The sequence below is a fragment of the Globicephala melas genome, chromosome 6 (genome assembly GCF_963455315.2).
Source record: "Globicephala melas chromosome 6, mGloMel1.2, whole genome shotgun sequence".
Lineage (NCBI taxonomy): Eukaryota > Metazoa > Chordata > Mammalia > Artiodactyla > Delphinidae > Globicephala > Globicephala melas.
The window spans coordinates 1,235,007-1,262,502 of NC_083319.1; the positions used below are offsets into that span (position 1 = coordinate 1,235,007).

General features: G+C 67.5%; 2 protein-coding genes across 5 annotated transcripts; both read left to right on the top strand.

Annotated features, from left to right (window-relative positions):
- The first annotated feature begins 2,127 nt into the window (after positions 1-2,127).
- On the top strand, positions 2,128-4,201 carry FUT7 (fucosyltransferase 7). Its single transcript, XM_030838237.3, has 3 exons — positions 2,128-2,171; positions 2,632-2,773; positions 2,866-4,201. Exons 2-3 carry the CDS (start codon positions 2,761-2,763, stop codon positions 3,879-3,881), a joined length of 1,029 nt encoding a protein of 342 aa, XP_030694097.1. The 5' UTR covers positions 2,128-2,171; positions 2,632-2,760; the 3' UTR covers positions 3,882-4,201.
- Positions 4,202-6,368: 2,167 nt separating this feature from the next.
- On the top strand, positions 6,369-26,650 carry ABCA2 (ATP binding cassette subfamily A member 2). Of its 4 annotated transcripts, none has more exons than XM_030838242.2 (48): positions 6,369-6,506; positions 10,154-10,247; positions 11,239-11,350; positions 11,432-11,595; positions 11,890-12,017; positions 12,148-12,258; positions 12,568-12,786; positions 13,067-13,437; positions 13,700-13,859; positions 14,699-14,827; positions 14,917-15,084; positions 15,156-15,252; positions 15,403-15,576; positions 15,645-15,747; positions 15,826-15,940; positions 16,695-16,885; positions 16,984-17,134; positions 17,210-17,414; positions 17,531-17,695; positions 17,783-17,963; positions 18,062-18,274; positions 18,361-18,557; positions 18,645-18,827; positions 18,983-19,167; positions 19,622-19,742; positions 20,009-20,245; positions 20,324-20,530; positions 20,783-20,885; positions 20,987-21,306; positions 21,379-21,592; positions 21,683-21,788; positions 21,887-21,998; positions 22,075-22,135; positions 22,218-22,392; positions 22,530-22,645; positions 22,730-22,877; positions 22,979-23,102; positions 23,224-23,356; positions 23,495-23,612; positions 23,726-23,904; positions 23,988-24,129; positions 24,199-24,333; positions 24,511-24,614; positions 24,696-24,788; positions 24,889-24,991; positions 25,067-25,204; positions 25,279-25,485; positions 25,901-26,650. In XM_030838242.2, the coding sequence occupies exons 1-48, from the start codon at positions 6,441-6,443 to the stop codon at positions 25,934-25,936; spliced, it is 7,314 nt and encodes a 2,437-aa protein (XP_030694102.1). In that variant the 5' UTR covers positions 6,369-6,440; the 3' UTR covers positions 25,937-26,650. The 4 variants fall into 4 exon arrangements, with proteins under 4 accessions (XP_030694102.1, XP_060156097.1, XP_060156098.1 ...); XM_060300114.1 differs by lacking the exon at positions 6,369-6,506 and adding an exon at positions 8,819-9,308; XM_060300115.2 differs by lacking the exons at positions 6,369-6,506; positions 10,154-10,247 and adding an exon at positions 10,569-10,587.
- The last annotated feature ends 846 nt before the right edge of the window (positions 26,651-27,496 follow it).

Here is a 27,496-nt window from a genome sequence, read left to right on the forward strand (position 1 = left end):
CAGGGGCCGGCTCTGTCTGAGCTCGCCTGGGGCCAGTGGAGGCCAAAAAAGCCAGATGGGGAGCGGACATGGAACTGCTCGGGGCCTTGCGCCCGGTGAGTGGGCTGAGGGAGGCCCTCCTCCCTGGGGGACCCCAAGCCCCTGCCCTCCCTTCCCTGACCCGGTCTGCTGGCCCCTAACTCGTTGCGGAGGCTGCCGGAAGGGGGATCCTCTTCCCTTGGGCCCTGGGCAGTGGGAAGCAGGGACCCTGGGGAGAGGCTGGGGGCCGTCTGATCGGTGCCCGCCAGGAGGCTGGCCCTGGAGCAGCCCTGCGCTCAGCTGCGGGAGTGACCCTGTGTTCCTGGGTCCCAGATGCTCACGGGCTGCTAAGCTGGAGGTGGGTGCCCGCCGGCATCCCAGTGACTCCGAGGCCCAGGGCTGAGCTGGCAGGAGGAGGCGCCACTTTCCCTTTGACTCAGACGCTCTCACCTTTTTCATTTTCCTCTGAGAACCTCTCGTTCTGACCCATCTCTGGGCCAACCTTGGAGCCCCATTTCCCAGCCAGCAGGTTCTCACGAACGGGGGGGGGCCCAGTGACTGGCAGGCATGCCAGGGGCCCCTAGGAGCAGCAGACCTCACGTAAGGGTGGGGGAGGTTCCCTCAAGTCCACCCAGGAAGGGAGTGGGCTGCGGGTGTGGGTGAGGCCGGTGGCAGGGCCCCAGCCAGCCTGGCAGTGCAAACAGGAAGGGCAGAGGCTCTGGCAGCCAGGAGCCAGGTCACTGGCAGGCTGTGGCGGGATCAGCTCCTTCCTGCTCTCCCCCACCGCCCGAGGGGCGCCTGCCACAGGCAGAGGGGGTGTTCTCCTCCGGGGACCCTGTGCCAGGGAAGAGACGCCTGGGTGGGACCAAAGGCCCAGTGCCACTGTGGTCCTCTCTCTAAATGACGGGTGCCGGAAGGGCAGGGGTGGCAGCAGCTGTCTGCTCCGGTCAGGGCCTGACGCTGGCCCGCGGGAGCCAGGCCTGGCGGCTGCATCCACACCTTGGGCCACCAGATGGTTTCCGACCGATCCCGCAGGCCCCGCTCCGCCCCCTGGACGATGTTGCACAAGGCCTCACCGCAGCTCAGAGGTTATGCAGGGGGTGGGGAGCCTCAGAGGGGCCAAATTGCCCCCCTTCTCCTGGACTTGCCTCTGTCCCCCTCCATGGGTCTGCCACCAGCTCCCCGGTTCCTGCCCTGAGGGAACCAGCCAGTCCTCACCGGAGGGCGGGAGTTGGGGGAGGCCAGCAGCCCCGGGAGCCCGCGTGGATCAGGACAGGGACTTCGGGGCGATGGGAGGCGCCCAGGATGGCGTGGGCGGCAGATCCGACCACTGGTTCCTGGTTGCTGTTCCTTCCACGACACCCAGCCCGCAGCCTCCAAAAACTGGACTGGCCTGAGGCCTTTAGGACACTAGCATGAGGACTGGGCCTTGCCTAGCCACGTCCAGCCAGGTTGAAGGAAGCTGATGGCTGAGCGCGGGGTGCAGGCCAGAGCCAGGGCCGTCCAGCTCCGAGGAACCAGAGCAAAAGGGGAAGAAACAGGACCTCCATGCCTGGGCCTCCAGGGCTGGCCGGACGGCGGGGGAGGAGAGGGACTCTGGACTTCAGCCTTCCTTTTCCTGGAGCGGGTGCCAGCCCCCTGCCCACGTCAGGGACAGAGCGACTCCTTCCCTTTCCAGCCTGGAAAGCCCCCTCCCTGCCCCCACTCCCACCCTGGGCTGTGGGACCTGGAAGAAGAGACCTGGAGACCCCAAGGGCAGGCCTCCCACCCCAGGTTCCTGCAGCTCTTCCCGGCCCGGCCAGAACCTGGGCCCCGCCGCCGGGGCTTCCACAGACACGGTTCCTTGGGAGGGAGAAGAAGGTGTGGCAGCCCCACAGCCCGCGCCGGGGCCAGGCCCAGCCCGGCACCTGCCCACCACGGGCGCGTGCTGGGGCCTCGTGTGGGCAGACGCTCCTAGGACCCCTGGACGGAACCCCTCTCTGGGAACCTGGGTTCTGGGACAAAGGTGTCCTAGAGGCAGCAGGGGTGGGGTGGCGTGGAGTGGCCCAATTAGAAGCAAAGAATAGGACAGACCTCAGCCTCCTGGCAAACAGCTGAGTGCAGCACATCTGCGGCAAGAGGGTCTGGGAGCCCACAGCGGAGCTGAACGGGCGGTGAGCAGGGGAAGTGGGTGATGACACAGCACTGGGGGAGGTGGTGCTGGCCGGGGCTCGGCTGGCCTCCGAGGGAAGCGTGCCTGCTGTCCACGGGCACCCCAGGCCTGGGCAGCAGGCAACAGCTGGGTGCTCAGTGGCTGGGCCACCCTTCTGGGGCGGGGGCCACCTCCGCTCAGGATGGCCTCCCTTTCCCTGAGGTCCCACGGGCCCTCTCCTCCTCCTGCCTCCCGTGCCTGCCCCGTGCATCACCTCCAGGCCTTTCCAGAGGCCAGCCGGGTGGGGGACACGGTCCTGGACCCTGGCTGGGCGCCCTTCCTGTAGCCGCCTCCCCTCAGCAGCCAGAGGGCTAGAGGGGGAGGCGGGGTGAGGATGGCAGTGATGCCATAGGTCACCTCGGGGCGGGGGCGAGGGCGGGACGGGAGCGGGAAGGTACCCTGGTTGCCCTCCTCCTGAGCAGATGAAAGGACGGCGTTTCGAGGTGGGGCTGGGTGCAGGGGTGCAGCCGTGATTTCAGGGCATCCCCGTGCAGCCGCGGCTGTGATTTGAGAACCTCCGGCTTCTCGAGTAATTAATCTGGGAGCTGCCAATGCATAATGCCGGTGAGTGTCTGGTCTTCGGGGAAGCTTGGGCTGGGAGGATGGGGCCTGGGGTGAGCCCGAGGAGACAGCCTCTCTTCCTGTGTCCTGTGCAGGGGTAAGCCCCGCTCCAAGGCCTCGGGCTTTGGGGGGCCTGGCGGTAGCGGCTCTTCTCTCGGCCCTCTGGCTCCTGTGGCTGCTCAGATCGGCCCCTGGGGGAGCTCCGGCGCCCCAGCCCACAATCACCATCCTCATCTGGCACTGGCCCTTCGCCAGCCAGCCCCCAGAGCTGCCCAGCAATACCTGCAGCAGCTACGGTGTGGCCCACTGCCGCCTGACCACCAACCGCAGCCTGTTGGCCAGCGCCCACGCCGTGGTCTTCCACCACCGAGAGCTGCAGACCCGGCAGGCCCGCCTGCCCCTGGCCGAGCGGCCGCAAGGGCAGCCCTGGGTGTGGGCCTCCATGGAGTCGCCCAGCCACACCCGCGGCCTCGGCCGCCTCCGTGGGGTCTTCAACTGGGTGCTGAGCTACCGGCGTGACTCAGACATCTTCGTGCCCTACGGCCGCCTGGAGCCCCGTGAGGGGCCTGCGCCGCCGCTGCCGGCCAAGAGCAGGGTGGCCGCCTGGGTGGTCAGCAACTTCCAGGAGCGGCAGCGGCGCGTGCAGCTGTACCGGCAGCTGGCGCCCCACCTGCAGGTGGACGTGTTCGGCCGTGCCAGCAAGCAGCCCCTGTGCGCCGACTGCCTGCTGCCCACCGTGGCCCGGTACCTCTTCTACCTGTCCTTCGAGAACTCCCAGCACCGAGACTACATCACCGAGAAGTTCTGGCGCAATGCACTGCTGGCCGGCACGGTGCCCGTGGTCCTGGGCCCCTCGAGGGTCACCTACGAGGCCTTCGCCCCACCTGACGCCTTTGTGCACGTGGACGACTTCGGCTCGGCCCACGAGCTGGCCGCCTTCCTCGCTGGCATGAACGAGAGCCGCTATCGGCGCTACTTCGCCTGGCGAGACCGGCTCCGAGTGCGGCTGTTCGGCGACTGGCGGGAACGCTTCTGCGCCATCTGCGCCCGCTACCCCCACCTGCCCCGTGGCCAGGCCTACCAGGACCTCGAGGGCTGGTTCCAGGCCTGAACTCTGCCGGCTGGAGGAGGCAGGGGAAGGTGGCTGGGAGCCGGAGGTGTGGGCAGAGGCCTGGGTGTTGAAATCCAACCCCCCGGCATCCGACCAACCCCCATGGCCAACCCGCAGGCTGACTTGGGGTCTGGGGATGGAGGCCAGGAAGCAGGAGTAGCCTTGGCAGGCTGCCCGGAGGTGGAGGCGGGTGGGCACTGGAGCCACTATTTGGGGGCAGAGGTGTGAGCAGGGAGGGAGCAATGGGGGTGCACGTCGCTGGGGCCCGTCAGAGTTGAGAGGCTACGGAGGCCCTCCCTCCCCACCTTGATCATACCTCGGGCCGGTCAAGGCTGTCCTCCTGAGGTCTGTGGGGGCAAAACCTGTAGCCACGGTCCCCTCGTCCGGGACGTGCAGGCTGGAGCCCCGCGTACAGACCTGTGTGGCCCGGACCCGAGACAGCCAACCAGCTTCTTGGGCTTTTGGCAGCCTGCAGTCAGTCCCCTCGGGGGAGGGGACACCAATCAATAAAGAAACAAAGGACACGGATGGCATGGCACGCGTCGAGTCTGCTTCCCGCTGCCACCCTGGCCACACGGGCCTTTGTCCTGGCTGGATCCCGCCCTCTCCAGCCCAGACCTCTGTCCTCCCAGCTTGCTTCAGCCGCACTGAAAGGCACCGCAGCAGAGAGCCTTCCCTGACTCCCCAAAGGCCTGGGGGCGGAGAGCAGAGGCCAAGGACAGAAATGCGGCTGGGGCGGGGGAAGGTGCCCCATCTCGAAGGCCTTGGGATTTCATTCTCGGGCTGCAGGGTGTCCGAGGTGTGACGAGGTCTGGTTTTTGACGGGGGGTTCCCTCTGACTGGTGGCTGGCGGCAGCACGGGCATCGAGGAGGCACCAGGGTTACTGCTGCAGCCGAGGGAGCCCTCGTGGCAGGCTGTGCGGGGGGAGGGGAGGCCGATGGTGAGCCTCCGGGTGGTACTGACAGGGCCCCAGGAGCGCGTTCGCCCCGGCCCCAGGTGGGGTGGGCAGCAGGTGGAGGCAGGAAGCTGCCCGCCCCCTTGGCGTGGCTTGTGGGAAAGGCCCACCGGTGACTTCCGGCCCTGCCCTAGCCCCGGTACTGGCCGAGGAGAAGGAAGTGTCCTCAGGCTGCTGGGTGGAGCGGTTGGGGATTGTACTCTGCCCCTCTTCCTGGGACTGCTTCTCCTCGCCCGGTGAGGAAGGAGCTGGGACGGGGTGGGGAGGTGCGGCCCCCAGATCTGCCACTCAGTTTAGGATGCGTCTTCTTTGTGCAGCCCAGACGTTGGACACCACTCGGTTTGCCCGTCCCGTTCACAAGTTGGGAAACTGAGGCTGGGAGGAGCCATCAGAACCCACCGCCAGGCCTCTGTTCCCCGCAGGGGCCGGCCTGACCTCTGCTGGCCTCCCTGGGAATGGACCGCCCCACCCGGCTCAGACCCGGCCTCCGGCTGTCCCGCCGCTTGGCTCCGGCAGGCACCAAACCACCTCTGCGGAATTCACTGGACCCCAGACTCCCTGTGCAGAGGCCAGACTCACCCTCGCATATAGGGAGAAAAATGAGCCACTCACAGAGGGAGCAGCCTCAGTCTCCCCGAACTCCGGCCTACCCCGCCTGCAGGGAGCAGTTCTCTCTCTGGGTCCCTTCCCTTCCTCGCTGGGCCCAGGGAGCTGCAGCCCCGGCCGAGCCCAGCCAGGCCAGTCCTGCTACTTGGTCACCAAGCGGCTCATTCACAAGGAACGCAGGAAACTTTTACAGGGGTAGGGCAGCCCACCTGCAGCCCCTCTCACCAGCCCCACCCCCTCGTAAGGGGTACAGGTCGGGGCTGCACCCAGTGGGGCAGGAAAGCTGAGCCTTGAAGCAGGTGAGAGCAGGGCCCGCCCTGTGCACAGGTGGGATCTGCATGCAAGGCGGAGCTCCCCTCCCCAGGTGTGGGCGGCTGCCTCCCTCCAGGCCCCAAGTGCCCTGGGCACTGGGACCTGTCTCTTAGGTCCAGATGAAATTCCTGCCATCAGCCCTTCTGCGGGGAGGGCAAGGCGGAGGTGGGGACCTGGTGGGGGACGACCGCTCCCAGCATCCCCTCAGGGCGCCCTCGGCCAGGGCCAGTGACGACCTTGGGGTGCCTCTGTGGGAGGAGGGTTTCAAGGGGGTGGGGCGCTGCGCACAGGCCTGGCGCCCCTGAGAGAAGAGCGCCCTGGAAGGGAGTGAGTCGGGGGTCTTGGTTTAGATGTGGGCTCTTGGGCGCGTCACTTCAACGCCTAGCGAGGTGGGGGGCGACCAGAAAGCCATTCTTGGCGGGTCAGAGCTCCAGGAACGGCCCGGACGGGGGCGGGCGGGGGCCCCGAGCGGCGGGCACCGGGCGGCCCCTTTAAGCGGGGGCGGCGCAGGCGGGGGGCGGGCGCGAGCGGTTGTCGCCGCGGCCGCCGGGGCGGAGCCAGCGCCGAACCGGTCCCGGACGCCCGAGACGCCGCCCCGCGCGGGCGATGCCGAGCGGCGCGGCGGGCGGCGGGGCGCGCAGAGGAGCGGGCCGCGGCGCGGAGGCGGCCGGAGCGCGGCCCCGCCATGGGCTTCCTGCACCAGCTGCAGCTGCTGCTCTGGAAGAACGTGACGCTGAAGCGCCGGAGCCCGGTGAGCGACCCCGCGCGCCGCGGGCCTGCGGGAGCGGGAGGCTGCGCGCACCGGGGCCAGCGGCGCGCTCCCCGCGAGCACGTGCGGCGGCCCGGCCGGGCACGCGCGGACCCCGGGCAGGCGGGGCGGAGGGCCGGAGACCCCTCACCCGCCCCCGCCCCTGCCCGCGCTCCGGCCTCCGGGGAGGGGGCTCGCCAGTGCCCGGCCCGCCGCCCGCGTCCGCTGACATTCGTGGTGCTCGGATGAGTCACGGAGCGGGCGTCCTCCACAACGCGCTCTCCGGGGCCAGCTTCGAGGGTGGGAGGTGGCCCTGGGACCCTGGGGTCTTGAGAGGCTCTGCTTCCCGGGGCAGAGGGCTGGCTGGGTGTATGGGTCCAGCTCAGAGGCTCTGTGGTCTCTGGACCCAGCCCCCTGGCGCCCCTGCAGGGACCCTGCCCCTCCCCTCCGTGCAGCAGCCCTCTGTCCTTGGGCAGGCACCTCTCCTCCCCCCTCCCCCGCCCACATCCACTGGCCCTTGCTCCTGCTTTCTCACCACCGGCAGTGTCCTTGCTGTGCCAGCCTCAGCCAGCCTGAGTCCCTGCATCCTTTTGTCCTTTGGGGCCATCCTCCCTGAAGCTGATCCACTCTCTGATCTCCCCCACCCAACCTCCTCTGGGGACTGGGTCGTGCTGTTTGGAGCTGTGACCACCCCAGCTCTCTGCCCTGTGCCTGAGGTTGCAGGGCACAGCAGCTGTCAGGGGCAGAAGCCCCGGTGAGGGGCGGTGCCGGGGTGGGACGGATGTCATCATGCCGACCGTCACTGCTCTGGCCCTGGGAAGGACAGGGGCATCTCCTGCTGGCCTGCCCAACCGGCGGCAGCCACACACACCAGAGAGGCCTGGGCAGCTCGGGTTCCTGACTGGGCCCTGGGGATTTTCCAGGATGGGGCCCAGAGCAGGTCAGGGTCTGGAGATGGAGCCTGAGGCGGAGGCATCCTCTTGCCCGTCTGGGGTCTGGGAGGCAGGCTCCTGTTCCCCCTGGCCCCGGGACCCCTTGGGCTGACCAGCTCCTGCCTGGGTCCCTCCTTGAGAGGGGTTTTGAAGTGCACAGTGGGAAACCCAGGCCTGCAGCTGGGCAGGGTGGCCATCGTCGCCGGGGCCTGGCAGGATTCCCCTGGGCACCTGGCCCTGGCAGGGAGCCAGGGCTGTGTACACTCCCTGCCCGGGGCGCCCGGGGCTGGCTGGCACTGGGCTCCATGATCAGGCCTGCAGCCTCGGGCAGCCTCTGGCGCACCTTCCTCCACCTCAAGTTTTGGGTCACTGGTGACAGCAGGGCAGGGATCAGGGATGAAGGGGGACTGGGACATGGGCATGCAGTAGTATCAGCCCCAGAGTTCTTGTCAGGAGGGACCCCCAGGGGCTGGGAGCAGAGGCTCCAGTGACGGCCCCAGCATCCACGGGGGACCCCGAGGCTCGGGGAAGGGAGCAGTGGCTTGTTGGGTACCTGACAAGCAGGTGGGAGGTGCCCACTGACCTACACCCAGGAGTAGCTCCCGCGTGCCAGGTTGGACCTCCCCCAGAACCTTCCTTGCCCCTGCCCCGCGGCACTCCAGGGCATGGTTAGGCATCTGGAGGTTCTCGGTCTGTGGCCACAGCAAACCAGAAATTCCTCCTCCAGGGTGGCTGAGGCCTTGCTGGGCCCACGCCATGGGCTGGGGCTGGCTAGATGTCGGGCACAGTCCTCCACTTTTCTGGGAGGGTCTTGGGCTTCACACTTGGACCCCTGGGCTTGGCTGGCAGAGGTTGTACCCTGCGTGCTGTGTGCCTTGCTGAGGGGGGCGTGTGTCCTGTGGAAAGCTTGGTCTGGGGAGTAGAAACCAAGGATCTCTGTGCCCTGCTTGCTCCCTCTTCCCAAGCTCTGTGCCTCGGTTTCTCCATCTGTCAGTGTGGCCTGTGCCCTCTTAGCTGGACATCGTTCTACCCTGGGGCCATAGGCTACTCCTGGTGGGGGGACCAGGTCACTGTCACCAAGTCCCTGGAGTGGGGGGCAGCACCTCCATCCTCAGGCCTCACCTATTCTCCCCTTGACGCAGGAGGAGGGGGCCCGGAGTGGGACAGCATGGGGTGGCAGGCTGGTCTCCAGGAACAGGGGTTTGACCACCTTGCAGGCCGCTGGGTGGGGCGCCCAGGTGGGGCTGAACCTGTACTGCCTGCCGTAACCAGATGCCCTTCTGGCCGCCCGCCCGCCAAGCAGGCCTCCCTCCTCCCAGCAGCACGTGCGCGGCCGTTGCTATAGCAACGAGGAGGCAGCGAGGCCTGTTGCCGCGGTTACTGGTGGAGGTGCCTGGTGGCAGGGCGGGTGCGGCTGGGGCTGGCCCCGCGGCCATGACCCTGGCCTCCCGCATGCCGCTTGCACACGGCCACCCTCGCGCTGCGTGCGTGTGGCAGGCGCCTCTCCCAGTCCACGATGCCTCCTTGGCTGGCCCTGGGCTGGATCCTCGCTCCGGGTGGGGGTGGAGGCTGGCGCGGGCTGGCGCGGGCGTGGGGCGCAGACACACGGCGGGGTGTTCCAGACCACAGAGCTCTATTGTCAAAGCCCAGTAAACAGGGCAGCAGCTGCCCCCGCCCCGGGGCACCGGGCTCGGGCCCTGGGCCAGAGGGAGTGCCACTCACTGGGGGCTCTGAAGTCTGTTTGGGGTGGGGGGTGAGGGTGAAGCAACCCTGGTGCCTCTGGGAAGGGTTGGGGGTGGTCCCCCAAAGAGCAGCCGGCCCGAGGTCCTCCTCCCCCTTGCACTCCTCCCTGCCCGAGCCAGGAGAGGTGGAGGTAAGAATGGCAAAGTCCTTCCGTTTTCCAGGTGAGACAGAGAGAAGTCTGGGCTCCTAGGCCCCTGGTACTTCTTTGCCACTCCGAGCAGGTCCCAGCAGGGCTCACCTTGGTACCCAGCCTGGAGTGGCAGGAGCTGCCCTGGGAGCCCTGAGCTGATGCCCCAGGCAGGCAGGGCCACTGCACCCGCCTGAGTCACCTGGGGTGACGGAGAGGGGCCGGGGCAGAAGGAGGGACCTGTGCCTCAGGGACTGGGGGCTGTCAGACCCCTGAGCAGGTCCTCCGGGAGGCTCAGGGCCCTGGGCTACAGCCAGGCCTCCCCGCCTAGGCCCTTGTGTGGGGGTGTGACGGCGCCACAGTGGCGGGAAGGAGGGCTGACCCTGGGGGCGTGCGGGAGCTGCAGGCCAGTCCAGAGACTGCCTCCGAGATCTTGCCCAGGCGCCCCTGCGGATGGGAGAGAAGATGAGCTGGGCAGACACAAGGGTCAGAGTGGACCACAAGCTGGCTGATTTGTCTCTGCTGGCCTTCAGTGTGACAAGCAGAATCTGGGCTGGGGGTGGGAGACCTGATTTGCTTGAGCCGGATGACGCTGACCCTCTCACTCTTCAAAGAGGTCCTGGAAAGAAGGGGCCGTGATCTCTGTGGCCCTGGGGGGGCCTGGCGTGACCTTCTGTGGCCCTGGGGGAGCATGGAGGGTCCGGGCTGGGCTGGGCTGGCCCTGCGGGGAGGGTGGCGTGTGTCTGGTAGGGAGAGGAGGGTTTGGCTTTGTCCTGCCCAGCGCTGGGCAGGTGGTGTGGGGGGCCGGGCCGCCCCGCACAGTGGCTCACTCAGCCTGCCCTTCCCAGTGGGTCCTGGCCTTCGAGATTTTCATCCCTCTCGTCCTCTTCTTCATCCTGCTGGGGCTTCGGCAGAAGAAGCCGACCATCTCTGTGAAGGAAGGTGAGGGGCCTGGGGGGAGGGGAGGGGCCCGGGCACAGCCGGGTGGGCGGGGAGGGCAGGCCCTCACTGCAGCACACACGCACGTCCCGGTGCAGTCTGAGTGCCCGTCCCCTGGCGCGGGCCCTGGCCATGCCTGCTGGCTGGGCCGGAGGACGTGGCTGGCCACGCGGCTGCGAGGTGACCGAGGCGCCCGTTTCTCACTGTTCTCCTCTGTTCTGTTCTGCCCCTCCCCCGCACGGTCTCTGTCCTCCTCCCGGGCCTGCATGCAGTCTGTAAGTGCGCGGCCGCCGCCTCCTGGCTGGCCCGGGCGGCAGCCACGGGAGCCCTGCGGGGCCTCCTGGTGCGGCTTGAGCCCTCCCCCGCCCGCTCGCTTGCATTAACAGCCCCTCCTGGCCAGCTGGGTCCTGCAGGGCCCCCTGCCCGCTGTCAGGAGCGGCTGGCTCTCGGTGGGTGGGGGTGGGGGGAGGTCAAGGGTGGAGGCCCCTGGACCACAGTGGCTCCCAGGTCAAGCTCCTCGGGGTCAACCCTCTGTCTGTGGGGTTGCCTGGCCCCGCCTTGCTGGGCTGGGGTGCCTGGCCACTCTCCACTCAGACCCTTGTGGGCTCCTGCATTCACTCTGCTAACCAGCTGGCCAGAGAGGTCAGAGGTCGCTGCCCAGGAGGGGCCCCCGTGCTCCCCTGGGCCCTGTGGGCAGTGCCGCATCGGAATCCTCGGGAAAGGTGTCAGAGCATTTTGGCCCTGACTGGCCGAGGGAAGGGGGGCGCTCCGGGAGTTGTCGGGAAGGGGTGGTGAGATGCCCTTTGACCTCTGACCTGCTGGGTCATTTGCACTAGAACTCTTGGTCCTCTGTTTCTTGTCTGCTGCCTGAAGCTGCTTTTCCTTCCTGACTTTCTCTAAATCTCTTTTCTTGGCCTGTCTCCCTCCCCCTTCTTGATTCCTCCCTCTCTCCCCCCGGCCCCGCCCTGGGCCCTCTCACCTGCCCGCCCCCCAGCCTTCTACACGGCAGCCCCCCTCACCTCTGCCGGCATCCTGCCCGTCATGCAGTCGCTGTGCCCGGATGGCCAGCGGGACGAGTTTGGCTTCCTTCAGTACGCCAACTCCACGTGAGTGCCCCCTCGGACCTCGGCTGCCCCCCATCCCAGGCCTAGGCGACCTGCGGATGACATCCAGTGGTGGTGGTGCAGGGTCACGCAGCTGTTGGAGCGTCTCAACCGCGTGGTGGAGGAGGGCAACCTGTTTGACCCCGCGAGGCCCAGCCTGGGCTCGGAGCTCGAGGCGCTGCGCCAGCACCTGGAGGCCCTCAGATCTGGCCTGGACACCTGGGAGAGCCACCTTGACCGACCTGCAGGTGCGCCCTGGGTGGGTGGGGCAGTGCGTCTGCTGCAGGCGGCCAAGCCCCGAGCTCTAGTGTCAGCTGGGTTTGAGGCCCAGCTCGTTCGCTTCCTGCCCTGGGCCTGCGTGTGCCTTGGGCCCTGCTACCTACACGCTGGCTCTGAGTTCTCAGGGTGCACGTGCTTGGGGCCTGGCGCGCCACCCGCCACTGTGACCGAGCTGTGATGCCGGGAGCTCAGCTCTGAGGCTGTCCGGGGCACGTCGGCCCCAGGCAGGGCTGGCCTTCAGCCCCATCCTTCTACCTGTCCAGTGTCCTCCTTCTCTCTGGACTCGGCGGTCAGGGACCCACGGGAGCTCTGGCGTTTCCTGACGCAGAACCTGTCGCTGCCTGATGGTACGGCCCAGGCTCTCCTGGCCGCCCAGGTGGACCTGCCTGAGGTGAGGTGTCTGCTTCCGGGGGCGCTCCCGGCCCTGGCCTCTCCGCTCTGCCCTCCCCTGGTTTCGGGTGGGAAATGCAGGGCCGCCAGCCTGCGCCCCCAGCCTGAGCCGTGGCCCCTGCGCGCTCTAGGTGTATCGCCTGCTTTTTGGTTCTTCACCTGCCCTGGATGCGGGGTCAGGCATCCCCAGGGATCCGGAGCCCTGGAGCCGCCGGGGCAGCAATCCCCTATTCCGGATGGAGGTGAGGGGGACTTTTAGTGGGATGGGAGACATGTTGCCTGCTTCTGGGTGGGTGTCTCTGCTTGGGTGGGTAAGATAGGGGCCCCCTTAGGGGTGAGGGAGAGTCCCCAGGAGTTTGTGGTTGGCACGGGGAGGGGATGGTGATGTGTCTCCGTCCCTACCCGCCCGCCCCCCCCAACCTATTGTTGCAGAACCTGGGTGGTCTCAGACCTGGCACAGTGGGTGGGGCAGGGTCCCCATCTTGGGCCAGGCCCTTGGTTTCCTCTTGGTGGGGGCTCCTTCTCAGCTGTTCCCCCGCACCCTGCCCCAGGAGCTGCTGTTGACCCCTGCCCTCCTGGAGCAGCTCACCTGCACTCCAGGCTCCAGGGAGTTGGGCCGGATCCTCACGGTGCCCCAGGGTCAGGAGACAGCGCTGCAGGGCTACCGGGACGCCATCTGCAGGGGTCAGGCTGCAGTGCGTGCCCAGCGCTTTTCTGGGCTGGCCGCTGAGCTCCGGAACCAACTGGATGTGGCCAAGCTTGCCCAGCAGGTGAGGCCCTGCCTGCCAGCTGGCCCACAGGTCTGCTGCCAGGGCTCCACGGCGTCACGGCACTCCTGGGCCTGAGGCTGTGCACGGGTGTGCCTGCGGCCCTATAAATGCTGTGCCTTGTGCCCCCTGCCCCCCAGCCTGCTCCCCTCCTCCCATCTAGTGTCCCCGGAGGGTGTCCTCCTCATTCTACCCTGACCTCATCACCCATCTGCAGACCAGCCCCCAGACGCTGTTCCCTTCCCTGGGCCTGTGTTTCCCCACTTGCCCCGTTTCCCCTCAGCTGGGCCTGGATGCCCCCAACGGCTCCGCCCCGCAGCCGCAGCCAGCCCCTCCCCGGCGGCTGCAGGCGCTGCTGCAAGACCTGTTGGACGCCCAAAAGGTTCTGCAGGATGTGGATGTCCTCTCGGCCCTGGCCCTGCTGCTGCCTCAGGGTGCCTGCACGGGCCGGCCTCCTGGGCCCCCAGCCAACGGCCCTGGCGGGGCGGCCAACGGCACCGGGGCTGGGGCAGGCGTGGGCTCCAACACCACGTCCGAGGAGGGTGCCCCGTCCGCTGCAGCCCCGGCCTCCTCCTCGGACGTGCTGCAGGGCCAGTGCTCAGCCTTTGTGCAGCTCTGGGCGGGCCTGCAGCCCATCCTGTGTGGCAACAACCGGTAGGTGGGTGGCAGGAGAAGGTGAGGGTGGGGGGAAGACAGGTGGGGCGGGGCCCAACCCCAGGCCTGCTTCTGACGCCCCCTCCCTGGGCTCGGTCCACTGCCCCCACTCCACCTCCGTCAATTGACACCTGGACCTGCTCTGAAGCCCTGCCCCTCGCCCCTCCCTGCCAACGCCCCACTCCACCCTGAAGCCCCGCCCCACGCCCCTCCCTGCCAACGCCCCACTCCCCCCTGAGGTCTCACCCGCCACCCGCCCCAGCACCATTGAGCCCGAGGCGCTGCGGAGGGGCAACATGAGCTCCCTGGGCTTCACGAGCAAGGAGCAGCGGAACCTGGGCCTCCTCGTGCACCTCATGACCAGCAACCCCAAGGTCCTGTACGCGCCAGCGGGCTCCGAGGCAGATCGCGTCATCCTCAAGGTGCGTGCGTCCGCCGTGTGATGCACTTGGCCTGCGTGTGTCGTCTGGGACAGGAACTGGAGGAGCTGAGCAGAGGGTTCTGCAGGCTGGGGTCCCCTGAGCAGAAGGGGGCAGGTGGTGTGGTTCGTAGAATGGGCACGGGAGGGGTGCGGCCCTGGCTCTCCAGCTCTGGCTCGGCTCTGTGGGTGAGGGGACCTGTAGGCAGGACGTTTTGGAGGCTGCCTTGGGGAGGCACTGGATGGCTGGTGTGGTGCAGGGTCCTGGCCTGGCTGGACATGGCCAGGGCCGGGCAGTGCTGGTGAGGATAGAGGAGGGGCCGCATGCAGAAACCGTCCAGAGCAGCATCCAGTGGGTGAGATTTGGGCGGGGCAGCTGGGTGGTTTGGGGCCAGCTGAGGGCACGGTGTCTGTGGCCATCCCAGGGTAGAGCTCCTGTCTGGAAGTAGTAGAAACCAGGGCTGGAAATGGCCCAGGAAAGGGAGAGGCTGTGGAGGGGGTCCCTAGGATGACCACGGGGGAGGACGAGGACCAAGTGTCAGGGCTGCCCAAGAGATGCGTGGAGCGGTCCCCCAAAGGAGCAGGGAAGGTATCTGTGGGGCGGGGACCGGAGGCCGTGCTTCTCTGGTAGCTGGGCAGAGGGGCTTTCAGCGGAGGCGCTGAAGAGAGGCCTGGAGGGGGAGGGCTTGGAGCTTCCAGGTGGAATCTGGCCAGACCAAGATTAGTGCTTGGTGGGGACTGGCCAGTGGCTGGCCCCCAGCCATGGGGGGAGGCAAGGAGTGAGAATCCCCTTGCTGGCCGGGGTCCTTGAATGAGCTCATGCTCTGCCCTCACCCTCTGCAGGCCAACGAGACCTTCGCCCTCGTAGGCAACGTGACTCACTACGCCCAGGTCTGGCTGAACATCTCAGCTGAGATCCGCAGCTACCTGGAGCAGGGCCGGCTGCAGCAACACCTGCGCTGGCTGCAGCAGGTGCTGGGGGTGCTGGGCTGGGGTGGGGGTGGCACGGAGCCCACCCTGTCCTCAGGCCAGCCTCTGAGCTGGCCTCCCTCACCCCCCAGTATGTGGCAGAGCTGCGGCTGCACCCGGAGGCACTGAGCCTGTCGCCAGAGGAGCTGCCGCCTGCCCTGCGCCAGGACAACTTCTCCCTGCCCAATGGCTCGGTCCTCCTGCAGCAGCTGGACACCATCGACAACGCGGCCTGCGGCTGGATCCAGTTCATGTCCAAGGTGAGTGGGCGAGCCCCGCGGTCTGCTGGTGCCTGGGGTCGGCTCTGAGGATGCCCCTTCCCTCCCCGCAGGTGAGTGTGGACATCTTCAAGGGTTTTCCCGACGAGGAGAGCATAGTCAACTACACCCTCAACCAGGCTTACCAGGACAACGTCACCGTGTTTGCCAGTGAGCCAGTCCCCTGGGCAGGTCCCGGCCCCTGCTTCTCTGCCTCCCCCCTCCCCTAGTCCCTCGCCGCCCCACACCCCTTGACACCCAGTCCTCGGCCCTGCCCCTCACCCATCCCCTTCCTCGGCCCCGCCCCTCGTCCCGTCCCAGGCGTGATCTTCCAGACCCGCAAGGACGGCTCCCTGCCACCCCACGTGCACTACAAGATCCGCCAGAACTCCAGCTTCACTGAGAAAACCAACGAGATCCGCAGGGCCTACTGGCGGCCGGGGCCCAACACCGGCGGCCGCTTCTACTTCCTGTATGGCTTCGTCTGGATCCAGGGTGAGGGCCGGCCCTGGGGCCGCGGGGGGCGGGGCGCGGCCTCCGCTGACCGCTGCCCCCCACCGCAGACATGATGGAGCGCGCCATCATTGACACCTTCGTGGGCCACGACGTGGTGGAGCCAGGCAACTACGTGCAGATGTTCCCCTACCCCTGCTACACACGGGACGAGTGAGTGTGGACCGAGTGCTGGGTGCCTGGGGCTGGCGTGGAGCCCCACCTTCACGCCCCTCCCCTCCCCCTCCCCAGCTTTCTGTTTGTCATCGAGCACATGATGCCGCTCTGCATGGTGATTTCCTGGGTCTACTCTGTGGCCATGACCATCCAGCACATTGTGGCGGAGAAGGAGCATCGGCTGAAGGAGGTGCGGGGTTGGAGCAGAAGAGATGAAGGAGAGGGAGAAGAGGGGAGGGATGGAGGGGGAGATGGGGGAGGGGAGAAGAGGGGAGGGATGGAGGGGGAGATGGGGGAGGGGAGAAGAGGGGAGGGATGGAGGGGGAGATGGGGGAGGGGAGAAGAGGGGAGGGATGGAGGGGGAGATGGGGGAGGGGAGAAGAGGGGAGGGATGGAGGGGGAGATGGGGGAGGGGAGAAGAGGGGAGGGATGGAGGGGGAGATGGGGGAGGGGAGAAGAGGGGAGGGATGGGGGAGATGGGGGAGGGGAGAAGAGGGGAGGGATGGAGGGGGAGATGGGGGAGGGGAGAAGAGGGGAGGGATGGAGGTGGGGAATGGGGGCGGTAAAGATAGAGGTTAGGGCTTCCCTGGTGGTGCAGTGGTTGAGAGTCTGCCTGCCGATGCAGGGGACGCGGGTTCGTGCCCTGGTCCGGGAAGATCCCACATGCCGCGGAGCGGCTGGGCCCGTGAGCCATGGCCGCTGGGCCTGCGTGTCCGGAGCCTGTGCTCCGCAACGGGAGAGGCCACAACAGTGAGAGGCCCGCGTACCGCAGGAAAAAAAAAAAAAAAAAAAAAGATAGAAGTTAGAGAAGGGGGAGGACTACAGGTGAGGGAGGTAGCTGTGGGCGGCCCTCCCTCCCCGGACCTGGGCTGGCAAGGCAGGGGCAGGGTGTTCCTTCCTAGTGCCCCCATCCCAAGGTCTCATGCCCGCCCGCCTGCCCACAGGTGATGAAGACCATGGGCCTGAACAATGCCGTGCACTGGGTGGCCTGGTTCATCACGGGCTTTGTGCAGCTCTCCATCTCGGTGACGGCGCTGACCGCCATCCTCAAGTACGGCCAGGTCCTCATGCACAGCCACGTGGTCATCATCTGGCTCTTCCTGGCCGTCTACGCCGTGGCCACCATCATGTTCTGGTGAGCGCTTGTGGCTGGCAGCGGGCTGCAGGGTGGGCCTCGAGGGTGGCTCCGAGCATTCAGGTGTGGCTGACAGCCGTGGCCCTGCGTGCCCCCAGTTTCCTGGTGTCCGTGCTGTACTCCAAGGCCAAGCTGGCCTCGGCCTGCGGCGGCATCATCTACTTCCTGAGCTACGTGCCCTACATGTACGTGGCGATCCGCGAGGAGGTGGCCCACGACAAGATCACCGCCTTCGAGAAGTGCATCGCGGTGAGGGTCGTGGGGGGTGGGCCGGGGTGGGGGTGTCCAGCCTCCTCTCCCCCACTGACACCGCCGTCTCCTCAGTCCCTGATGTCCACGACAGCCTTCGGCCTGGGCTCCAAGTACTTCGCCCTGTACGAGGTGGCGGGCGTAGGCATCCAGTGGCACACGTTCAGCCAGTCGCCCGTGGAAGGGGACGACTTCAACCTGCTCTTGGCTGTCACCATGCTGATGGCAGACGCAGTCGTCTACGGTGTGCTCACGTGGTACATCGAGGCCGTGCACCCAGGTGCCAGCCCTTGGGAGGGGTGGGGGAGGGGAGGAGGAGGCTGTCTCTAGGGGGACCCATGGCCTGGGGTAGACAGTGACCCCAGACCCTGGGTCAGCCTCCCCTCTACCCCATAGGCATGTACGGGCTGCCCCGGCCCTGGTACTTCCCACTGCAGAAGTCCTACTGGCTGGGCAGCGGGCGGACGGAAGCGTGGGAGTGGAGCTGGCCGTGGGCTCGCGCGCCGCGCCTCAGCGTCATGGAGGAGGACCAGGCCTGTGCCATGGAGAGCCGGCGCTTGGGTGAGCGGGCACCAGGGCGGGGACGGGCAGCGGCTGTGCTTCAGCGGCTGGAGGCAGCCCTGGCGCTGACCCTCGGCCCTGGTGCAGAGGAGACGCGGGGCATGGAGGAGGAGCCCACCCACCTGCCGCTGGTGGTCTGCGTGGACAAGCTCACCAAGGTCTACAAGAACGACAAGAAGCTGGCCTTGAACAGGCTGAGCCTAAACCTCTACGAGAACCAGGTGGTGTCCTTCCTGGGCCACAACGGGGCTGGCAAGACCACTACCATGTGAGTGTGTGGGGGTCGGCCCGGAGTTCCTGACGGAGCGGGCGGCAGGGAGGGCTCCCTGCAGGAGGTGGGGGCCATGACCCCGCCTCCCCGCCCAGGTCTATCCTCACCGGCCTGTTCCCACCGACATCGGGTTCGGCCACCATCTACGGGCACGACATTCGCACGGAGATGGACGAGATCCGCAAGAACCTGGGCATGTGTCCCCAGCACAACGTGCTCTTCGACCGGCTCACGGTGGAGGAGCACCTCTGGTTCTACTCGAGGCTCAAGAGCATGGCCCAGGGGGAGATCCGCAAGGAGATGGACAAGTGGGTGGGGCTCGGGTGGGAGGCGAGGCTGCGGGCAGAGGCACCGGCTCCCGAGGGCTGGTCCGACCCTCCTGTCCTGCTCTCAGGATGATCGAGGACCTGGAGCTCTCCAACAAGCGGCACTCGCTGGTGCAGACGCTGTCCGGCGGCATGAAACGCAAGCTCTCCGTGGCCATCGCCTTTGTGGGCGGCTCCCGTGCCATCATCCTGGATGAGCCCACGGCCGGCGTGGACCCCTACGCACGCCGCGCCATCTGGGACCTCATCCTGAAGTACAAGCCAGGTGGGCGGGGCGCGGGGTGGGTGTGAGCAGCCCCCTGCCCAGCCCTGCCCGGCCGCCCGCCCCGACCCCAATCCTGACCTCCCGCAGGCCGCACCATCCTCCTGTCCACCCACCACATGGACGAGGCCGACCTGCTTGGGGATCGCATTGCCATCATCTCCCACGGGAAGCTCAAGTGCTGTGGCTCCCCGCTGTTTCTCAAGGGTGCTTACGGGGATGGCTACCGCCTCACGCTGGTCAAGCGGCCTGCCGAGCCCGGGGACCCCCAAGGTCTGTGCTGAGGCTGCCTACCCCAGACCCCTTCCCAAGACCAGTGAGGTGGAGGGGCTGGGCCCTCACCATTGCCCCAGTGGGCCCAGGGTGCTGGTTGGGCCTGGCTCACACTCTCCGCCAGCCCCTGAGTGAAGCCTTCCCTACCCTCGCAGAGCCAGGGCTGACAGCCAGCCCCCCAGGTCGGGCCCAGCTGAGCAGCTGCTCCGAGCCCCAGGTTTCCCAGTTCATCCGCAAACATGTGGCCTCCTGCCTGCTGGTCTCGGACACCAGCACCGAGCTCTCTTACATCCTGCCCAGCGAGGCCGCCAAGAAGGGAGCCTTTGAGCGCCTCTTTCAGGTGTGGGGGTGGGGCTGGGCTGGTGGAGGGGTTGGGGCTCAGGGGAGAGGTCAGTGTAGGAGGTGGAGCTGCCCAGGAGCTGTGTTCAGCAGAGGAGGTGGGGCTGGTAGAGGAGGTGGAGCTGGGGTAGGGCTCGGGGGCAGGGCCAGCAGAGGTGGGGCTGCAGGGTGAGGTGGGACTGCTGGAGGAGGTGGGGCTGGGATCAGGGGTGGGGCCAGTGGAGGAGGCGGGGCTGAAGGGGAGGTGGGACTGTTGGAGGAGGCGGGGCTGGGATCAGGGGCGTGGCCAGTGGAGGAGGCGGGGCTGAAGGGGAGGTGGGACTGTTGGAGGAGGCGGGGCTGGGATCAGGGGCGGGGCCAGTGGAGGAGGCGGGGCTGGAGGGGAGGTGGGCCCAACCCTCCCTGTGCGGTCCCCCCTCCCACCCTGAGGTGGGCCTCACCTAGCTCTTTCACAGCACCTGGAGCGCAGTCTGGATGCCCTGCACCTGAGCAGCTTTGGGCTGATGGACACGACACTGGAGGAGGTGTTCCTTAAGGTATCGGAGGAGGACCAGTCGCTGGAGAACAGCGAGGCAGGTGAGAGGCTCCAGAGCGGCTGACCAGCTCTGCCCCTGCCCCCACCCCCCTACTCCACCAGGTCCGGACTTGGGCCTCACTCTTTCTCTGTCTGTGGGGGCCAAGGGTCTTAGGTGGGAATAAGGATCCAGATCTCCCCAGGGTCAGACTGGGTCTGGGCCCCTCCGTGGGTAGGTGAGTGTGGAGGCTGGGGTCCTGGACGGGCCTGCAGGTGGCAGGCAGCCTTGAGCCCCACATCCCCTTCCGTGGCTTCTCTGCCGCTGCAGACGTGAAAGAGTCCAGGAAAGACGTGCTGCCTGGGGCCGTGGACTCATTGTCGAGGGAGGGTCACGCTGGCAACCTGGCCCGGTGCGCAGAGCTGGCACAGTCACAGGTGTCGCTGCAGTCTGCGTCCTCGGTGGGCTCTGCCCGTGGTGACGAGGGGGCCGGCTACACCGATGTCTGTGGCGACTACCGCCCCCTCTGTGACAACTTGCAGGACCCCGACAACGTCAGCTTGCAAGGTGGGCGGCGTCTGGGTGGGGCCGCAGGGTCCCTGGAGGGTGGTTAGGGCCCCCTGCTCAGCAGCCCCTCCCGTGCAGAGGCCGAGGCGGAGACCCTCTTGCGGGTCGGCCAGGGCAGCCGCAAGCTGGAGGGCTGGTGGCTGAAGGTGCGCCAGTTCCACGGGCTCCTGGTGAAGCGCTTCCACTGTGCTCGACGCAACTCCAAGGCGCTGTCCTCTCAGATCCTGCTACCTGCCTTCTTTGTCTGCGTGGCTATGACGGTGGCACTCTCCGTCCCAGAGATCGGTATGGCTGCCCGGCCAGGCATCAGGACGTCTGCCCTGCTCGGGAGCCGTGTGGGGAACCCGCACTTGCTCTGGGCCTGGGCGCTGCGCCTGAGGCTGGTGGGCATGCTCCTAGGCTCATCTGGGATTCCTGCCTCCTTGGGGTCCAGACCCCAAGCTTGGGCCCTGTGGGTATTGGGAAGAGGGGACCTGGGCCTAGGGGATGCTGGCAGGCCATAGAAACCTGCTCAGGCTTCCCCATGCACCCCACCAGGCGACCTGCCCCCGCTGGTCCTGTCTCCCTCCCAGTACCACAACTACACCCAGCCCCGCGGCAACTTCATCCCCTATGCCAACGAGGAGCGCCGGGAGTACCGGTGAGGCCGTGGGACAGGCTGCCCTGCGGGGTGGGGGCCGGTGCGAGAGCTGGGAGGGGGGGTCCTGTCCCCGAACCCAGACTGGCTCTGGGCTCTCTCAGATTGCGGCTGTCCCCCGACGCCGGACCCCAGCAGCTGGTGAGCACCTTCCGGCTGCCGTCAGGCGTGGGTGCCACGTGTGTGCTCAAGTCTCCGGCTAACGGCTCGCTGGGGCCCACGCTGAACCTGAGCAGTGGTGAGTCGCGCCTGCTGGCCACGCGGTTCTTCGACAGCATGTGCCTCGAGTCCTTCACGCAGGGGCTGCCGCTGTCCAACTTTGTGCCGCCCCCACCCTCGCCTGCCCCGTCTGACTCCCCCGTGTCCCTGGATGAGGACCCGCCGCAGGCCTGGAACACCTCCCTGCTGCCCACCTCCTCGCCAGGTACCGGCTGGTGGGGATGCCTGGGGCTCGGGGCAGCACGGGCTGGGCTGACTCTGCCCGCTGTGCCCACAGAGAACTGGACATCGGCACCCTCCCTGCCACGCCTGGTGCGGGAGCCCGTCCGCTGCACCTGCTCTGGGCAGGGCACCGGCTTCTCCTGTCCCGGCAGTGTGGGCGGGCACCCGCCCCAGATGCGGGTGGTCACGGGTGACATCCTGACCGACATCACCGGCCACAATGTCTCTGAGTACCTGCTCTTTACCTCTGACCGCTTCCGGCTGCACCGGTGAGCCAGGCGGGAGGGGCGCGCTGGCCGTGGGCGAGGAGCGGACACCCATCTCCCGCCTGGCTCACCAGTCCTCGGCTTGCTGCCCAGGTACGGGGCCATCACCTTCGGCAACGTCCAGAAGTCCATCCCAGCCTCGTTTGGCGCCCGGGCCCCGGCCATGGTGCGGAGGATCGCGGTGCGGCGGGCAGCCCAGGTTAGCGCCGCTTGGCCCCGGGCCCCGGCCCTTCTGGCCCTCGCCCGAGGTCTGCAGGGACCGACGTGGCTCTCGGGGTCTCTGTGTACTCCCCGCAGGTTTTCTACAACAACAAGGGCTACCACAGCATGCCCACCTACCTCAACAGCCTCAACAATGCCATCCTGCGTGCCAACTTGCCCAAGAGCAAGGGCAGCCCTGCGGCCTATGGTGGGTGAGCTGGGGCGGGGGGTGGGCCAGGCCGGGCGCAGAGCAGGCCCCTGAGGCTGCCCTCCCTGTGCCGCAGGCATCACCGTCACCAACCACCCCATGAACAAGACGAGTGCTAGCCTCTCCCTGGATTACCTGTAGGTGCGGGGGCGGGCGGGGGCGGAGGGCGCCGCTGTGGGACTGCGTGCCGCGCAGGGCTGAGGGCCGCCTCGCCCCCAGGCTGCAGGGCACGGATGTGGTCATCGCCATCTTCATCATCGTGGCCATGTCCTTCGTGCCGGCCAGCTTCGTGGTCTTTCTGGTGGCTGAGAAGGCCACCAAGGCCAAGCACCTGCAGTTTGTCAGCGGCTGTAACCCTGTCATCTACTGGCTGGCTAACTACGTGTGGGACATGGTGTGCCCCCAGACCCCTGGCTGTCCCGTCCCCCCCCGTCCGCTGCTGGGCCCCCGGTTCTGCCCCCGGGCCCCCCACCCCCGCCCCCGGGCCTCACCCCCTCCCTGGCCCCTCACCTGCCACCCCTGCTCTGGTAGCTCAACTACCTGGTCCCGGCCACCTGCTGTGTCATCATCCTATTTGTGTTTGACTTGCCGGCCTACACGTCACCCACCAACTTCCCCGCCGTGCTCTCCCTCTTCCTGCTCTACGGGTAAGGGGGAGTGGGCGGGCGGGGGGAGTGGGCGCAGGGCAGGCTCGGGCTGCCCAGTGACCTCCGCCCGCCTGCCACCCGCAGGTGGTCCATCACCCCCATCATGTACCCGGCCTCCTTCTGGTTCGAGGTCCCCAGCTCGGCCTATGTGTTTCTTATCGTCATCAACCTTTTCATCGGCATCACGGCCACCGTGGCCACCTTCCTACTGCAGCTCTTTGAGCATGACAAGGTGGGGCGGGGCGGCGGGATGATGGGATGGAGGGGCGCTGGGGTGATGGGATGGCGGCGCGGCGGGGCTGAGGCTGTGCCCTGACCCCCGTGACCCTCCAGGACCTGAAGGTTGTCAACAGTTACCTGAAAAGCTGCTTCCTCATCTTTCCCAACTACAACCTGGGCCACGGACTCATGGAGATGGCCTACAACGAGTACATCAACGAGTACTACGCCAAGATCGGTGAGGCCGGCAGGGGGCGGCAGCGTGCGCCCCTGGGCGGGGAGGCTGAGGGGCTTCCGGGCCTGGGGGCGAATGGGGGCTCCTGAGGCCCAGGCCCAGCCCTGAACCAGCTGCCCCACAGGCCAGTTTGACAAGATGAAGTCCCCGTTCGAGTGGGACATTGTCACCAGGGGCCTGGTGGCCATGACGGTCGAGGGCTTCGTGGGCTTCCTTCTCACCATCATGTGCCAGTATAACTTCCTGCGGCAGCCGCAGTGAGTGGGGCGCGCCGGGCGACTCACGGGGCGGAGGGGTGGGGCCAGGCTGGGCGCCGCCCCCTTCCCACCGTGGCCGCGGTGGGGCAGGCGCCGGGCGATGGCGGGGGTCCCGGCCATGCCCTCGTGTCCTCCCAGGCGCATGCCCGTGTCGACAAAGCCCGTGGAGGACGACGTGGACGTGGCCAGCGAGCGGCAGCGAGTGCTGCGGGGCGACGCTGACAACGACATGGTCAAAATCGAGAACCTGACCAAGGTGGGCCCTGGGCGGGTGGGGGCGGGGCTCGGGGTAGGGTGGGGCCCAGGTGGAGTCCGCCGGGTGGTGGCCCGCCTGCCCCGCTGAGTGGGCCGCCCGCTCACCTCTGACAGGTGTACAAGTCGCGGAAGCTCGGGCGCATCCTGGCTGTGGACCGCCTGTGCCTGGGCGTGCGTCCTGGCGAGTGCTTTGGCCTCCTGGGCGTCAACGGCGCGGGCAAGACCAGCACCTTCAAGATGCTGACGGGCGACGAGAGCACGACGGGGGGCGAGGCCTTTGTCAACGGGCACAGGTGCGGGGCACGGGTGTGGGCGGGCGGTGTCTGGGTGGGCGGGGCGACGGCAGTGACCCGTGCTGACGGCGCTGTGTCCTCAGCGTGCTCAAGGAGCTGCTCCAGGTGCAGCAGAGCCTGGGCTACTGCCCACAGTTCGACGCCCTGTTCGATGAGCTCACGGCCCGGGAGCACCTGCAGCTGTACACGCGGCTCCGCGGCATCCCCTGGAAGGATGAGGCCCGGGTGAGGGTCGCCCGGCGGGGGAGGGGGCTGGTGTGTAGCGTGGGCCCCTGACGCCATTCTCCCTCCCAGGTGGTGAAGTGGGCCCTGGAGAAGCTGGAGCTGACCAAGTGCGCGGACAAGCCTGCCGGTACCTACAGCGGAGGCAACAAGCGGAAGCTGTCGACAGCCATTGCCCTCATCGGGTACCCTGCATTCATCTTCCTGGTGAGCCCGGGGGTGGGTTGGGGGTCCAGCGCCCCGGCTTTGTCTTTGTGGGGGGCCCGGGGGTGGGATGGGGGTCAAGCGCCCCGCCTTTGTCTTCCTGGGGGGCCGGGCAGGAAGCAGCTTGTGGGGCTAGCTGGGGTGAACGGGTCCAGCAGCTGAGCCTGGCACCACCCCCAGGACGAGCCCACCACAGGCATGGACCCTAAGGCTCGGCGCTTCCTCTGGAACCTCATTTTGGACCTCATCAAGACAGGGCGCTCGGTGGTGCTCACTTCGCACAGGTCCGCTCGCCCCCGCCCCCCCCGCCCCCACACATCGGGCCCTCCCCACCTCCCGTGCCAGCCTGTGCGTCTCGCCCTCAGCATGGAGGAGTGCGAGGCGCTGTGCACGCGGCTGGCCATCATGGTGAATGGGCGCCTGCGCTGTCTGGGCAGCATCCAGCATCTGAAGAACCGGTGAGCAGCGGGGGCGGCAGGGACGGTGGGCTGTGGGCCGCGGCAGGCGGAGGCTGGGCTCCCCTGGCGGCCGGGCTGGGGCCAAGGGCCTGTCCCGCAGGTTCGGGGACGGCTACATGATCACGGTGAGGACCAAGGGCAGCCAGAACGTGAAGGACGTGGTGCGGTTCTTCAGCAGGAACTTCCCGGAGGCCGTGCTCAAGGTGGGCGGGGCCCCGGGGCGAGGGGCGGGGCGGGGCGGCACTGCCGAACGGCCTCTGACCGCTGTGCCCCGCCAGGAGCGGCACCACACAAAGGTGCAGTACCAGCTCAAGTCGGAGCACATCTCGCTGGCGCAGGTGTTCAGCAAGATGGAGCAGGTGGTGGGCGTGCTGGGCCTCGAGGACTACTCAGTCAGCCAGACCACCCTGGACAACGTGAGTGCCCTGGGCCGGGGCCGCGGGGCCCCCCTGGGCGGGCCCCCACCCACCTCCTTGTCCCTGCCCACCAGGTGTTCGTGAACTTCGCCAAGAAGCAGAGCGACAACCTGGAGCCGCAGGAGGCAGAGCCCCCCTCGGCGCTGCAGTCCCCGCTGGGCCGCCTGCTCAGCCTTTTCCGGCCTCGGCCCCCCACCACTGAGCTGCGGGCGCTCGTGGCCGACGAGCCCGAGGACCTGGACACGGAGGACGAGGGCCTCATCAGCTTCGAGGAGGAGAGGGTGAGCAGGGTCCTAGAGTCAGGGCAGCCAAGCCGGCCAGAGAGCCCAGGCTCGGGGTGGGGGTGGGGCTGGGGGGTGGCCCCGGGGCCCCTGCTGTCCTGAGCTCACGGGAACAGAGGGACCCGCCTGGTGCTCAGGACTGTAGTGGACACAGGAGGCCTGGGCACAAGCAGAGGAGACACACCCACACAGACCCCAGCACAGCTTGGAAACGGAGGGCATTTCAGAGACAGAGCGGAGGTGGGGGGAGCAGAGCCTGGGGACAGCAGCCACCGGCCTGGCAGAGGCAGGCCACGTGGGGAGCTGACCACTGAGAGGAAGCTCAGGGCGGACAGAGGTGGCAGAGCCTGCGTGCGGGCCAGCCTGGGGCAGGCGCGGGGCCAGACGCCCGACCAGGCCTGTCCCTGTCCCCCAGGCCCAGCTCGCCTTCAACACGGACACGCTCTGCTGACCGCCGGAGCTGGGTCAAGGTCACGCTGTGGGAACGGAAGTCGGGCGGTGGCTGAGGTCCCACCCTGTGCCCCCAGTGCCCGCCCGCCAAGGCCCTGGAGTGGGAGGTCCAGGACCAAGGGCTTCAGGCCCCTCCAGCCCCGCCCTCCTCGGCCATCGCGCCGCCCTCCCCTCATTGTGCCAAAGGCTGGCCCGGCCCCGGGCTGCGCACACCCTCACCCTGCTCTGCCTTAAAGCCTTGGGGTCTGGCCAGCCCCTCGCCCCTGCCCAGCTCTGCCTACCACCCCCAGGGCCACGGGGTGACCCGGGCTGCCAGGCACCGCCCGACTTCTCCTGGCGACCCCTGCCCTCCTGAACGGGCGGTTCTCTTACACCCAGTTTGGATGGTGGCTGCTGCCAGCCTGGGACTGGGGGGCGGGGCTAGGTCCCACCCAAGGCGCCTGTTCATTCTGCTTCGGGACGAGCCTCGTCACCCTGGTTTCCCACAGGGAGCCGTTGTCGTGGGCCGGGGAGGGGGCTGCCACGGGGCAGTGGGCCGGGTAGCAGAAATGGGGAAGCTGGCCCCACCGGCCCGGTGAGGGGCCGGACCCCCTCCCCACCCCCTCCAGCTGCCATTGCTCTCCCACCCAGCTTGGCCCCCTGCCCGCCCACCCGGGAGCCAGACCCGTACGGAGTGCACAGATGTTTGTTTTAAATAAATAAACAAAAAAGTTCACGCCAGCTTGCGTGTGTAGGGTGGGGTGTGGGGTGAAGGTGGGCGCGCTGGATGCCAAGGTACAGCCCCTGCCCCGTAGGCCAGGCTCAGGGTGGGGGAGGGTGACTGGGTCAGCCTGGAGGAGGGGTGGGCTCCTCCTCCTGCAGGCCGGGGCTCAGGAGAGAAGAGTTTCCAACACAGGGATGAGGTTGAGGACAGCAGCCCTGGGACCTCGGGCCAGGCCGAGCCTGCCCCGCAGGGACTGTGAAAGGAGGAGGGCGGGCAGCCCCCGAGGGCCCTCGGGGGGCTGCTCTGTGCATGTGGCAGGGACGGCGGGGAGGGTTGCTTAGGGACAGTGCAAGTGGCTGGGGTAGGTTGTGGTCTGGTTAATGTTGGTGACCACAGGTTTGTTCTCACTTCTTTAAAAACTTTGAAACATGGTAGAAATTTCATACAATGCAAGTGGATAGAAAACACAAATGGAATGTCTGTGTTTGTACTCGTCAGAGGTCAGCCTGCAGGATACACACAAGCATAGGCTCAGAGTGACATACACTAATGGGTGGTTTTTCAGTTTGCTGGGTTTCTCTCTCCCACTTGGCCTGGTTTGCTAGGGCTGCCATAACAAAGTACCATAACCGCGGCGCCTTAAACACCGGACGTTTACTCTCACCGTCTGGGGGCCCAAGATCGAGGTGTCGGCAGGTTGGAGCCTCCCGAGGCTGTGAGGGACGGTCTGCTCCCTGCCCTCCCAGGTGCTGGTGGTTTTCTTTGGGGCCTTTGGCTTTGGAAGCGTCACCCGCATCTCTGCCTCCACCTTCACACAGGGCTCTCTCCCTGTGTGTGTGTGTCCACATCTCCCCCTTT